Below are 14,574 nucleotides of genomic sequence, written 5' to 3' on the forward strand. Positions count from 1 at the left end.
CAGGATAGTGAGCCAGGTATAGTGTGGTTAGGTGTGGGTGGCTTCAGGATAGTGAGCCAGGTATAGTGTGGTTAGGTGTGGGTGGCTTCAGGATAGTGAGCCAGGTATAGTGTAGTTAGGTGTGGGTGGCTTCAGGATAGTGAGCCAGGTATAGTGTAGTTAGGTGTGGGTGGCTTCAGGATAGTGAGCCAGGTATAGTGTAGTTAGGTGTGGGTGACTTCAGGATAGTGAGCCAGGTATAGTGTAGTTAGGTGTGGTGCCTTCAGGATAGTGAGCCAGGTATAGTGTAGTTAGGTGTAGGGGCCACTCACCTCCAGTTCCAGCAGCGGTGTCTGGGGCTCCTCCTGGTCTCCCCACCTTTAGCTGTGCTGCGAGTGCAGATGGGCACTCTAATGAAGATTTCGGAGTCCGGCGAGCGAAGGGGGCGGCGGGCAGTGTGCATTGACACATTGTGCCCAGCTATGACGTCGCGACGGCGTCCTCTCCCGCTGTAGTACCGCCCCTCTCCGATTGGCCAGTGGCTGGCAGCAGATTCTGATAGCTGCTGGCTGCAAAATTTTACATGACGCGGCCGAACAGCCACGATCTACCAAATAGGTGGTCGCGATCGACCTATTGGGCACCACTGATCTAGAGGCTTTCCCCTACTGAGGTATCGCCCTGATTTTTATAAATTTTTTTAGTTTACAGACACCATTTAAGGAACACCTGAAGTGAGAGGAATGGAGCTAACACCTGAAATAAGCACGTAGCAAAATCGTCAGATTTGGTAATAATGCCAGAAACACCTGATCTGCTGCATGCTTGTTTAGAGTCTATGGCTAAAAGTAATAGAGGCAGAGGATCAGCAGGGCTGCCAGGCAAATTAACCACTTGTGGTTTTTGGACGTAAGTCTCATGTCCAAATTAGTTACATTGTAGGTTCCCCCAGAACCCCCCCTTCCCCCGGGTCACACATGCATGCTCATGCTCTGATCCCATTGTGATCATCAGCAGATAGCAGCAGTCATTCACATAAAGTTACTGTAATAAAAAAAAGGGGGGGGGGGGTTATTTATTAAATTGACAGTGTAACATTAACATTTTTATTTACATTTTAACCCCTACTAAACTAATTAACCCCTTGTGTTAACTATACTTTAACGTAAGATTTGTAGACATCGGGTAATGCATGCTGGCAGTAGCGATCAGATGCGATAGCTATGGCAACAGCTCGGGGACACAACGCTGTATAGATACATTGCTATGTTGTTGCCTAGCAGTGCATCTATACAGCACTGGGGTCACCAAACTGTGTGCCCTAGCAATTGTAGCAATCGCTATACACGCACACACTGGTGGAAATGATACACTACATCCCATAATAGTGATTAAATATGGCATGTATGATATTGGTTTTTAACTGTGCAGTAATTCTGTGCCTGCACAGTACGCTCCGGTCCACGTGGCAGTGATTGACAGCGCCGCTCGCGCAGTACAGGCCAACCTCCAGGTGGGCCTGACGTCATCGCCAGGGACTGGGAGGCAGCGGCGGTGAATGGCTGATGGCGGAGCTGTGGCGAGGGACATGCTGGGAGCTTGGGGCTGGATGAAGCACCTGGTAAGTAGGTGTTATTTTCATTAAACAGCCTGATAACTCCTTTAATCTCTTGAGGACCATGGGCTTTACTCCCCCCCCCCCCCCCCCCCTAAAGACCAAGCTATTTTTGTCAAAAAAAGGCCACTGCAGCTTTAAGGCCAAGCTGCAGGGCCGCACAACACAGCACACCAGTGATTTCTCCTGATTGCCCCCCAAACCTTTAAGGGGTAAAACCCCGGAATCTGAAGTAGTTAAAAGGAACCTGAGACGAGAAGCATCTCAGGTTCCATACTTACCTGGGGCTTCATTAAAGGGAAGGTTCAGGGACTGTTAACAAAAAATAAAAATCCGCATCCACTTACCTGGGGCTTCCTCCAGCCCGTGGCAGGCAGGAGGTGCCCTCGGCGCCGCTCCGCAGGCTGCCGGTGGTCTCCGGTAGCCGGCCAGGTCGGGCTCCTTCTGCGTTCCAAAATGCGCCTCACGGCGGCGCGCTGACGTCATCGGACGTCCTCCGGGCTTTACTGCGCAGGCTCAGTAGTTCTGAGCCTGCGCAGTAAAGCCCGGAGGACGTTCGATGACGTCAGCACGCCGCCGTAAGGCGCATTTTGGAACGTGGAAGGAGCCCGGCCTGGCCGGGTCGGCCACCGGAGACCACCGGCAGCCTGCGGAGCAGCGCCGAGGGCACCTCCTGCCTGCCACGGGCTGGAGGAAGCCCCAGGTAAGTGGATGTGGATTTTTATTTTTTGTTAACAGTCCCTGAACCTTCCCTTTAAAGGAGTTATCAGGCAAAAAAAAAAGTTTCACTTACCTTACACTTCTACCAGCCCCATGCTGCCATCCTGTGCCCTCATAGTCACTCACTGCTGCTCTGGTCCCCCTCCGGCAGCTGGTTTAGTTTTTGCCGACCTCGGGGTCGGCGGATTTTTACACATTTCCGCTGGTGCAGGAACATTAACACAGACAATTTTACGTGTGAATGGTTCAACATGTAAATACCACTAACGCGTAAAAATGTATGTGTTAATGTTCCTGCACCAGCGGAAATGTGTAAAAATGTACGCAATGCGGCCCGCCGACCCCGAGGTCGGCAAAAACTAAACCAGCTGACGGAGGGGGACCAGAGCGGCAGTGAGTGACCATGAGGGCACAGGACGGCTGCATGGGGCTGGTAGAAGCCCCAGGTAAGTGAAACTTTTTTTTTTGCCTGATAACTCCTTTAACCGCTTGCCGCCCGCGTCACGCCAGTAGGCGTGGCCGCGGCGGCAGCCCCAGGACCAGCTAACGCCAATTGGCGGAAAGTCCTGGGGCTGCAGTTTACGGGAGATCGCGCGCACGGTGCGCGCGCATCTCCCGCTTGGTGGGCGGAGCTGAGCTCCGCCTTCAGTCTCCGAGCGGCGATTGCCGCTCGGGAGACTGTTACACGGCGAAACCGCCGTGTATTTACATGTGCAGCGCTGCGATCAGCAGCAGCGCTGCACTGGGGACAGCCGTGTGACACGGCTGTCCCCATGGGGGACAAGAGAGCGATCGGCTCTCATAGGCAGAAGCCTATGACAGCCGCTCGCCGTGATTGGCCGGCTGGGGGGAGGGAGGGGATTTAGAAAAAATAAATAAAAGAAAATGTCAAAAAATATTTAAAAAACAAACAAATAATTATAAAAAAAAAAAATAAACACAGGGGGGGGCGATCAGACCTCACCAACAGAGAGCTCTGTTGGTGGGGAGAAAAGGGGGGGGCAGATCCCTTGTGTGCAGAGGTATACGGCCCTGCAGCTTGGCCTTAAAGCTGCAGTGGCCAATTAATGTAAAATTAGGCTGGTCACTAGGGGGGTTTACCACCATGGTCCTCAAGAGGTTAAGGCTGCTCATCCCCCGCCGCTTTTTTGGTTGGCTCAGGTCCCCGGCAATTGGCCCAGAAGCCTGGCTGAGTCGTGCTCGGTCAGGAGCGCTTCCGTCCCTGGGAGTGTACTGCGCAAGCGTAGAATACTCCCAGCTGCAGGAGTGAGATGGGGGAGCGTGTCTGGCAGTGCATGCACAATGAAGCGCCACTCGGCCAGGCTTTCGAGTTGAATTGCAGGGGACTGGACCCACCCGGGGAGATGGAAAGGGACCAACGGCCTTAAAGGAGAACTGTAGTGAGAGGTATATGGAGGCTGCCATATTTATTTCCTTTTAAGCAATACCAGTTGCCTGGCAGCCCTGCTGATCTATTTTGCTGAAGTAGTGGCTGAATCACACCAGAAACAAGCAATCAGCTAATCTTGTCAGATCTGACAATAATGTCAGAAACATCTGATCTGCTGCATGCTTGTTCAGGGTCTATGGCTGAAAGTATTAGAGGCAGAGGATCAGCAGGGCTGCCAGGCAACGGGTATAGCTTAAATGGAAAATAAATATGGCAGCCTCCATACACCTCTCTTTACAGTTCTCCTTTAAGGGGGCTTAAAGGGAACCAGAGACGAATGTATGTTAAACAAAGATGTTATACATACCTGGGGCTTCCTGCTGCCCCATAAGCTCGGATCGCTCCCACGCCACCGTCTTCCGCTGCCTCTATCGCTGGTACCGGCTCCCGTCACTTCTGTTGGACATGGCCATTCGTCCGCATGGACAGGGGCTCCTTCCGGCTCTTTACACCTGCGCAGTACGGAGGGAGTGCACTGCGCTTGCATCGACTGGCCGAAATGACGGGACCCGGTACCGGCGGACAGAGGCAGCGGAGGATGGTGGCGTGGGAGCGATCCAGGCTGATGGGTCTGGAGGAAGTCCCAGGTATGTATAAATGTTATTTTTTCATCTCTGGTTCTCTTTAAAGAGGTCCCAGGTGAGTATGGAACCTGAGATTCTTCTTATCTCAGGTACAATTTATAAATTATTGATTTAAAAGGAAATAAATATGGCAGCCTCAATATCCCTCTCACTACAGTTGTTCTTTAAGTAAATCCAATACTATATGATGCCTGGGTGGAGGCGAGTATAACTTTTTGAGTTATAATTACCCAAGTAGAGGCTATTGCACCAGTTCTGCTTTGGAATTATTAGATTTGGAGTTATGGTAGTTACTTTGCGCCTGTGTGAATATGAGCACTGACTGCTGGACGAGTTTAGTTGACCTACCATAGACATGTTCCCGTACGATGTCCAATGGTCAACAAGCAGCGAACAAACTATAACTGGTGCGGAATTCTGGTAGTGGCCTCCAGCTAGGTATATAATACAAATACAGTACTTTCACCGGTCATGCCATCTTATGGCACAGTTCTTTAGCATTAGATGTATAACCAGAAGAAGAAATTTAAGAACCTTGCAATTTTTTTCCCAACAAAGAGGTTTCACCAGGTGTTCAACTACTGGATGCAAGCATAGCATAGCCAAGCTGTACTGGGGTTGAACAGTGCATTATGCTATCTCAACCACTAGATGGCAGCAGCCGATCACTGACCTGAGCAGATGACAACCACATGCTGTGCACAGCCAAGTGAGGTTTGGGGCAAACTGGTTTTATATAGAATTTTCAGCCCGAGTTATACTCGGGGGTTCATGAAAAGGTTATCGAGAACTTCAGGAAGTTGTAAATTAAATCATAGTTTTGTCTGTTATTGCAATTTGCCATTATTAATCGGACAACCTTAAACCACATTTTGAACTGGGGAGGGTAAAATGACATTGCACCTTAAAGTGACTCTGTAACAAAAATTACAACGTTTTTTCTACCATCCTACAAGTTCCTAAACCTATTCTAATGTGATCTGGCTTGCTGCAGCTCTTTCTACTATAACCATCTCTGTAATAAATCAATGTATCTTTCCCCTGTCAGACTTGTCGGCCTGTGTCTGGAAGGCTGCCAAGTTCTTCAGTGTTGAACTGTTCCTCTATGCACACTCCAGTGTGTGTTTTATTTACATAAGCCAGCAGCTTCTCTGCTATCTTATCAGTGATAGAAGAGAGCTGGATAAAAATCCTCCTCTGTTAGGCTGTGAAAGTAGCTGGCTGACACATACTGAGGAATTAACGACATAGGCAGAGCTGTCTGCAGGAAGCCTGTAATGTTCAGTGCATGAGAGAAGCAGGGGACAGAAGGTAAACACACAAATGATCTTTTGAGATTCAAAAGGAAAGCTGTATACAGCCTGCTTGTGTATGGATGTATTTTCTATGTGTAGACATATTGTACATCAATCTACTTCCTGTTTTGGTGGCCATTTTGTTTGTTTATAAACAAACTTTTTAAAACTGTTTTTGACTACTTTTAATGCGGCGGGGAGCGGCGAAATTGTGACAGAGGGTAATAGGAGATGTCCCCTAACACACTGGTATGTTTACTTTTGTGCGATTTTAACAATACAGATTCTCTTTAAAGTGGAACTGAAGTAAGAGGTATATAGAGGCTGCCCTATTTATTTCCTTTTAATCAATACCAGTTGCCTGGCAGCCCTGCTGGTCTATTTCTCTGCAGTAGTATCTGAATAACGAACACACACCATTAGCTAGATGTTAGATGTAGATGTTATGCACTGTTAATGTTTTGTCAATATGTGTAATTCTGACTGTATATGTAACATGTATAACTGTTGTATTGTGTACTTTGCCTAAGCCACGTGTACCACAAGCAATTCTGAGTACGGCACCACCGTACTTAGCGAATAAATCCATCTTGTATCTTGTATCTTGTATAACACCAGAAACAAGCATGCAGCTAGTCTTGTCAGATCTGACTTTAAAGTCTGAAACACCTGATCTGCTGCATGCTTGTTCAGGGGCTACGGCTAATAGTATTAGAGGAAGAGGATCAGCAGGGCTGCCAGGCAACTGGTATTGCTTAAAAGGAAATAAACATGGCAGCCTCCATATAGCTCTCTCTTCAGTTCCCCTAAAAAAATATGATATAATGAATTGGTTGTGTACTATGAATAATTACTAGAAGATTAGCAGCAAAGAAAATATTCTCATACTTTTATTTTCAGGTATATAGTGTTTTTTCTAACATTGCATCATTCTATAATATGTGCAGATTACACAACACTCAGCATTCAAAATGAGTCTTTCAGAGCAGTCTGTGAAGTAATGACCTCTCCTCTAGCAGAGGAAAAGTAAATAGTCGAGGAACAGTTGAGATAATAAAAGTCAGATAACAGCCCTCTCCACGACTAAAGGTGGCCATACACTGGCCCGATTCGCGGCCATTTCGACAGCAGATTCGATCCTGGGATCGAATCTGCTGCCAATCGTTCGCGCTAAACGCACCCGCCGATCCGGTTTCCTCCCGAAATCGGATCGGTCCGTCGATCGCGCCGTGCGGGAAATTACCCTCGATCGCCCGCGGGTAGGGAGTGCGCCGCTAGCGGCGGCCGATCCGATCAGGTATACATTACCTGACGCTGGCTCCCGGGCGTCTTCTCCGTGCTGCACCCGCTCCATCCTGGCGCTTCCTGTCACTGCAGTGACCAGGAAGTTAAAATAGAGGGCGCTCTATTTGAACTTCCTGGTCACGGAGTGACACAGGAAGCGCCGGGATGGAACGGGTGCAGCGTGGAGAAGATGCGGAGAAGATGCCCGGGAGCTAGCGTCAGGTAATGTATGCGCGGGGGGGGGGGTACAGGCGGCAGCGGCGGCTCCACAGATTGTGATCGGTTTCAGGCTGAGATCGATTCACAATCTGTTTGCAGTAAAGGCAGCCATACGATCCCTCTCTGATCAGATTCGATCAGATAGGGATCTGTCAGCTGGTCGATCTAATGGCAAATCGACCAGTGTATGGCTACCTTAACTTAGTCGGAGAGCTTAATGGCTTGTTTGCATAGAGATAACAACTGGAGTTTCTCAACTCTTCCTGTACTGGAAACAATTATACTGATGTATCTGATCTTAATGTTTTATTTCTTAGCTGTGCTACACATACAAATCATAATATCATCATTTTTTCTTTGCTTCAGTGTCTCTTTAAAAAAAACCATAGAGACAGCAAGAGACCAAATGGTGCAGTACATCACTACAGAGAGAGTAGTAGAAAAGAAGTAGTACTGCAAAGAAGGGTCACAACAAGTGCATGATTTATTGGCCTGAGGAAGTAGGCAAGAGCCAGCGAAACATGTTGTTAGTGTTAAAGGGACACTTAAGTCAAACAAAAAAAATGAGTTCTACTCACCTAGGGCTTCCAATAGCCCCCTGCAGCTCTCCGGTGCCCTCGCCGTCTCCCTCCGATCCTTCTGGCCCCGCCGGCAGCCACTTCCTGTTTTGGTGACAGGAGCTGACAGGCTGGGGACGCGAGTGATTCTTCGCGTTCCCAGACACATTAGCACCCTCTATGCTGCTATATGGTATATGATATACGCTATAGCAGCATAGATGGCGCTATTGTGGCCAGGAACGCGAAGAATCACTCGCATCCCCAGCCTGTCAGCTCCTGTCACCGAAACAGGAAGTGGCTGCCGGTGGGGCCAGGAGGATCGGAGGGAGACGGCGAGGGCACCGGACAGTTGCAGGGGGCTATTGGAAGCCCCAGGTGAGTAAAACTCGTTTTTTTGTTTTGTTTACAGAAGTGTCCCTTTAACTCTTTTTGTATTTTCCCAGTGTCATTACTATTCACTAGAGGTGAGCCGCCTCTTCCTTTTTACATTTTGTGTTTTGAGCACTGTTTTATTTAATCTTAGGCATCTTATCCCCGTGTAGATTTCGAACTACCATACCTCATGGGGGATTCTCAGTTCCCTTTATTCTCAAAAGCACTTCCTAGCAAGAACCTATAGAAAGTCTCCAGTCTGCCTATTCACGTGTCACTATTCTGGTAGCTGAACTGTACCACTCCTTCCAGGGAGTGCTTGGAAAATAAAGGAAATCCCAAAGAATCTCACCATGAGAAGATGGGCTAGTCCAAAACATGTTGATCAGAGCTATCAGAACAAAGAAGAACTGCAAGGGACAGCTACACGGTAAAAAAAAAAAAAAAAAATCAGTACAGTTTACTCTGGGATCATTATACATTTTATATGTATGTGTACACATGTATGTTACAGTATTTTGTGAGCTCTTAAAATTTTAACCTATCAACAACCTCTGTGATCTTCCATTGGGTGCAAGGCAGCAATATTTTCCCAGACAATGGGCTTGATTCACTATGCAGTGCTAACCTAGTTAGCACGCGTAAAGGCTTTGGGTGTGCTAACGAGGGTGCTAAGTAGTTAGCACACACCAGTGAAATTTAAATTGCGTGCAAAGTTCCGCGTGCAAAGTTTTGCACGCGGGACTTTGCACGCAATTTAAATTTCACTGGTGCGTGCTAAGTGTGGTGCACGTGAAACGTTGCGTCGCGGTGTGATGAAAACGGCGCACCCGATGCGCCTATAAGAAGAAAATAGAATATCCATGTTTCCCTATAGCTCAAGTGGGCGATATTACAGTTTAACAGTGTGCTGAACCAGAAGCTGTTATGGGGTAATGGCCATTTTCAAAATGGAGGACGGAGCATTTCATCAATCTCGGTGGGCAAACAGGACGTTGGAGAAGAGAAAGAGAATGATGAGTAGACTAGTCGGGAGGTAAGTATTAAGTGTGGATGTTTATTTTACTGTTATTGTTCAGTTTTGCTTGAAATTTTGCCCCTGCCATACTCCTAATCGTGTTTAACACAAGGAACTCCTAAGCAAAAGTTAGGGTTTTGTCATTCACACTACACTGGTCATTTCTATCAACATTGCTATTCTTTCACATTAACATTAAAAAAACAAAAATCATCTAGTGGATGGCATTAGTGCAGTATAAAGAAAATCACATAAACACATTTAAATTCAGAAATATGTTTATTTGCACAGATCTCTACTTTAGTGCTAGGGGGGGGAAGGGCACATGAGGAAGATCATGGAACAAAGAGTCTTGATTCTAAAGAAATTCCTGCAAAGAAAGTTAGTTTTTACCACCAAAAACATGGCCGCTTTTATCCACAGCAGCGACAGGTTTATGATGAGGCGCTCTTTTCCAATGCGCCCTCTAGTGTCTGCATTAAATCGGTGCAATCAATCCCTGCCCAGCCTTTTCCCTAGGCTCGGGAGCCGGGATCATGTGGCAGGCAGCCTGAGATAATCGAGCCACGAAATCCAGACAGCGTGAATCGCCTGCAGAGAACAGGTAAGGAGTGTTGGGGATAGTGGCGCACTGATTGTCTTATTCATAGTGACTCAATGGCCGGCTGCTGCAGATGGGGGGAGGCTATGAAAATGAATGGGGCTTACAAGGGCATGCTGGCCCTTCTAGTTCCTTTCAAGCTTCTGTTTAGCTTGGCTGGCAGATGGTCTTTTCTTGTCCACATTTCAGGCAGTGAGCTGGGGTACAGCCTATATTCATATCCAGGCAGGAGTACAGTCTCTAGATCAAGGCTCACACTGACAAATACCATCTGATTGCTTTACGCCATGCACAGATATTACAGTGCTTGTCTCTGCTTAGCCTCCAGCAGTAAAATCTCTTATTAAAGTTGTGTGACTTGAAATAGCTCATCTGAGAGAGCTAACAGCGGGTTCTGTTGCTTGGCTATAGATCTTCTTGCTGTTATCCAGAGATGACATCTAGAATGAGTACATTTGAAATCGGCGCCGGTAGACTTGGGCGCAGGATACAGCGGTATATGGCTGATCCTGCTTCTGCACAAGTTCCCGGCCGCGCTAATTACTATTCCCCCTCTAGGCCGCCTTGGATAGTGGGGGAATGAAATGATTCGGCTTCCAGTGATTGCTGGAGGCCGAATTATTATGTTTTTAAGCAACCTCTGCTCCGTCTTCTGACGGAGCCAACGTTACTCACTGAGCGCTGCAATAGGAATGATTCCTATTGTAGTCTATGGAGGCGCCGGCTGCACCCAAATCTAGCAGCGCTGAAAAGCATTGCTCCGTCTAGAATCCAGCTTGTTACTTTGTTGTTTGTTGGTTTATGGCTGCATTCACACTATGGGGTATATTCCCTGAATTGTGGTAAGCAGACTATCGTGTGTAAAATCTTCAAGGTTCCTAAATTGCTGAAATCGATCCCGGAATTGGCCTTGTGTGGCACATCCACTGCCTTGCCCCCTAATGTAATAAAAAAAAAACAATCCAGAGTTTAGTGCTATATTACCTGTCCGCTGCTGTTCCCGGGCGCACTCCTTGCTCTATACATGCCCCGCATGGCATACACGTGACGTTACACGCGCCCTGTTACTCCAGCAACCACGTGGGGCGTGTATATGGAGCAAAATGTGCGCCCGGGGGCCAGCGCAGGACAAGCGGCAGGTAACGTATAGTGCACAGGGGGGGACAGCATTGCTCGTCCCGATAATGCTCGCTGTTACTGCTGCACACATGGTCGAGTAAGTCAACCCTGCATCTTGCAGCTTGTCCGACTGATTAATACAACCATTTTTGGCCTAAAATTAGCAGTTTCCCTCCCACACCAAAAATTACCCACATACACTTTTTTTTATTAAAAAAAACAACATAAATAGTTACCCAAGGGTCTGAACTTTTTAAATATGCATGTCAAGAGAATATGTTATTATATTTAAAATTATAAGCTTATAAATAGTGATGGACGCAAATTGAAAAAATGCACCTTTATTTCTAAATGAAATATCGGCACCATAAATTGTGATAGGGACATCGTTTAAATGGTGTAATAACCGGGACAGATGGGCAAATAAAATACATGCGTTTTAATTACGGTAGCGTATATTAATTTCAAACTATAATGGCCAAAAACTGAGAAATAATGAATTTTTTCCGTTTTTTTCTTATTCTTCCTGTTAAAATGCATTTACAGTAAAGTGGCTCTTAGCAAAATGTACCCCCCCCCAAAGAAAGCCTAATTGGTGGCGGAAAAAACAAGATATAGATCAATTCATTGTGATAAGTAGCAATAAAGTTATAGGCGAATGTATAGGAGGTGAACGTTGCTCGGAAGCATGAGATTTTTGGCACTGCGGTGCTGAACCGGTTAAAATGTGTGTGAACTGCAAAGGAGACCGGCCATAGACTTTAGGGCACGTTTCCACTATAGCGAATCTGCATGCGGTGTCCGCATGCGGATTCGCATAGGAAATGCAAGTGGATGGGGCTGTTTTCACTTGTGCGGCTGCGGGAGCGTTTTTTTGTGCGGTAGAAATCTGCACGGCAGAGCCGTCAGATTTCGCGTGCGACAGGAATGCACGCGAATCGCCGCTAATGCTTTTAAATAGGGAAACCGCATGCGATTTCGCATATGTATAATGTTAATTTACACAGGCAGTGACATGGTTAAATTCGCACATACCCTTATTACCTATGCGAATTCGCGGCAAAACCGCATGCGGAATCGCACCCGCATGCGATTTCGTCCGTGGTGGAATGCAGGCGATTCCGCACCGCAACAGTGGAAACGAGCCCTAAATGCAATGCCTGCATGCAGCGAGTTAGAATAACAAGATCCATTACTGTGAACAGGCCCATAGAATTGTATGGGCAGTAAGTAGACATACAGAATTTTTCTGCAACACAACTGAGCACTGTGAACCTAGCCTAAAAGACTGGCAGCTGTAATTGCAGCAAAAGGTGGTTCTACAAAGTATTGACTCAGGGGGCTGAATAATTACGCACACCCCACTAAAAAATGTTTGGAATGATGTATGATTTTCGTTCCACTTCTCACGTGTACACCACTTTGTATTGGTCTTTCACGTGGAATTCCAATACAATTGATTCATGTTTGTGGCAGTAATGTGACAAAATGTAGAAAACTTCAAGGGGGCCGAATACTTTTGCAAACCACTAACTACTAAATGGGACTCATTTGAAACCAATTGAGAAACATGAACCACCTGTATAGGAGTGAAACAAATCAATGCAAGGAAAGGTCCACACACATGGCTGAATGCATGAACAATGGAAGTTTATCATCAGACACACATGTGAATACATCTGACCGTTCGCCAACGATTGTTTCAGGGCACCTAGGGTCCTTATTGTCAAGGCAAAAGGCAGATAAACATGTAAATTATTTAAAATAAACATGAGGCACCTGCAAATGAATATTACATACTTACCTCGCTGTCAGTTCCTCTAAGAAGCTCATCGTTTTAACACCGATACCTTCCATTTGTGACAAGATGTTGCTGAAATATACTAGTTGCTCTCAGTTATAACTGAAAGGACAACTGGTGTACAAGGTAATGTCCATGTTTCCCTATGGCTCAAATGGTGTGCTGCCCAGGAAGCTGTTATGAGGTAATGACCGCTTCTGACCCAAGGCTCTGACCCTTTCGTAGCGCTCTGTAGTGCTCTGCCATGCTTGCTGAAAAGCATTCTGGAGCGTTGCACTAAGAAAATATAGAAACCCTGTTTAGAATGTTACCTCAGGTGATGCATTTCTTACATTCATTGCATTTTTCTCTCTTGTACAGGATGTGATTTTTTTTTCTCTTCCTTGTTTCTCTCTGCCTTCCATCTATGCTTTCTCCTTTTCTCTGTACCCCACACCCGCTTCCTTCAGCTTGCCGCCATATTTCACTGTCCTCCATCTTGTACCGCCCCTCCCGCCTTCATGCAGGATGTCCGTCCCCCGGAAACCGCCATACGTGGTAAACTTAGAAATCAACCTGATCCTGGTGGCCCTGACAGGGGTGGGGGTCCTGAGCCGGCTCTGGAATCTGTCTCACCCGCAGGCTGTGGTGTAAGTATTGTTAGTCTGGTACACACATGCAATTTTGATTGGCCAATCACTGACTCATTTTATCGCCTCCATGTAGTATGAGGATTTATCTACACAATGGGCTCTATTCATAAAACATTTGCCGAAAAAAAAATCTTGGAGGGAAAACACGGCATGGGTATTTTAGACTTTTGTGTGCTAATTCATAAAAAAGTTTACACTTGCGATAAAAGGTCAGGGAATTCCCGCACTAAACTGGCAGTACTGGCTGAGTTGATACATTTTCTCTGTGCAGAGACAGAGTTACTATAAAGGAGGCAGCCCCAACTTCCCTTTAGATGTGCATGTTTTTTTTTAAACTGTCTCTCCTTGCCCTGAATCTGTCTATTAGTCTTTCTAAACAATCTAATTGCCGCAGCAAGAACGTCAAGAAATGTTACACATGCAGGCTTTCTGATGTGAAATGTATCTGAAAACAGGTACCCAAGGGGTTAAAAAACACAGCCTTGGTATTCCTGGATGCCTTGTTTGATCTGCTCTCTCTGCTGTCTGGGAGGTCTGTCCCTATTAGCTTGGTTGTTATCTGCATGCTTATCTAAACAGCTGGTATTCTCTGTTCCCATTCCACTTGCTCTAATCTTTATGAATTGACATGTAGTGAGGTGTGTGATAATCCCCGAACAAGGTGGTAATTTCCCGCACTGCTCAGGAATTGTAGCTTTTCATGCGGAAACGGCTTTTATGAATGGACACTTTTCTAAATGGTCGGTAAAGTCAGCTGTTTTGAGCATTACCGCATATGGGAATGCTTTATGAATAGAGGCCTTCCTGATAATAGTATTCAAAATTTGTTGACCCTTTACTACATGGAGGTGGGTAAATTGATTATTGGCCAATCTGAATTGAAGGTATGTACCAGGCTATAGTCTGGATCTTGTTTACCTCTATAGGCATAAATATTCTAGGATCCTCGATCAAAATCAATTTGATTTTGTGATTGTGAAGTTCAATGCACATTTTCTCTGCACTGGTATCACCTGATCATATCTCGGCTGATTTCACACAAAATGGACGACCGCTTCATCAAAATGAAGATTTTCAGATAAGACAGCAGACCGAGTATGCAGAAATGTATATAAATATTAGTGAAGGTCCTGTGCAGAATTGAATTGCTGATTTTGTTTTTAGGCCAATTTCCTGCGTGTACAAGGATGGCTGAGATCATTAAAGTCTCCTTGTACAAAGAATTAGAAACTGCTTGTGTATGACCGTTAAATCTTTCTGATGGCAGGCTGAGGTGACACAGCCCATGAAGCATGTATTTTTGACATGCTATGAATTCTCCCTAT

At 46.2% G+C, this 14,574-nt stretch overlaps 1 protein-coding gene across 2 annotated transcripts in view; it reads left to right on the plus strand.

Annotated features, from left to right (window-relative positions):
- The first annotated feature begins 9,069 nt into the window (after positions 1-9,069).
- The window catches only part of POMT1 (protein O-mannosyltransferase 1), a 43,897-nt gene continuing 38,392 nt past the window's right edge, over positions 9,070-14,574 (plus strand). Inside the window, exons 1-2 of one of the 2 annotated variants that reach the window (XM_068248916.1) lie at positions 9,070-9,114; positions 12,978-13,246. In XM_068248916.1, the coding sequence (XP_068105017.1) occupies positions 13,125-13,246 (122 nt within the window). In that variant the 5' untranslated portion in view covers positions 9,070-9,114; positions 12,978-13,124. Of the gene's footprint in view, positions 9,115-9,621; positions 9,701-12,977; positions 13,247-14,574 lie in introns of those variants that run through there. The other variant, XM_068248914.1, reaches the window with a different exon arrangement.

This window comes from Hyperolius riggenbachi, chromosome 8 (genome assembly GCF_040937935.1).
Source record: "Hyperolius riggenbachi isolate aHypRig1 chromosome 8, aHypRig1.pri, whole genome shotgun sequence".
Lineage (NCBI taxonomy): Eukaryota > Metazoa > Chordata > Amphibia > Anura > Hyperoliidae > Hyperolius > Hyperolius riggenbachi.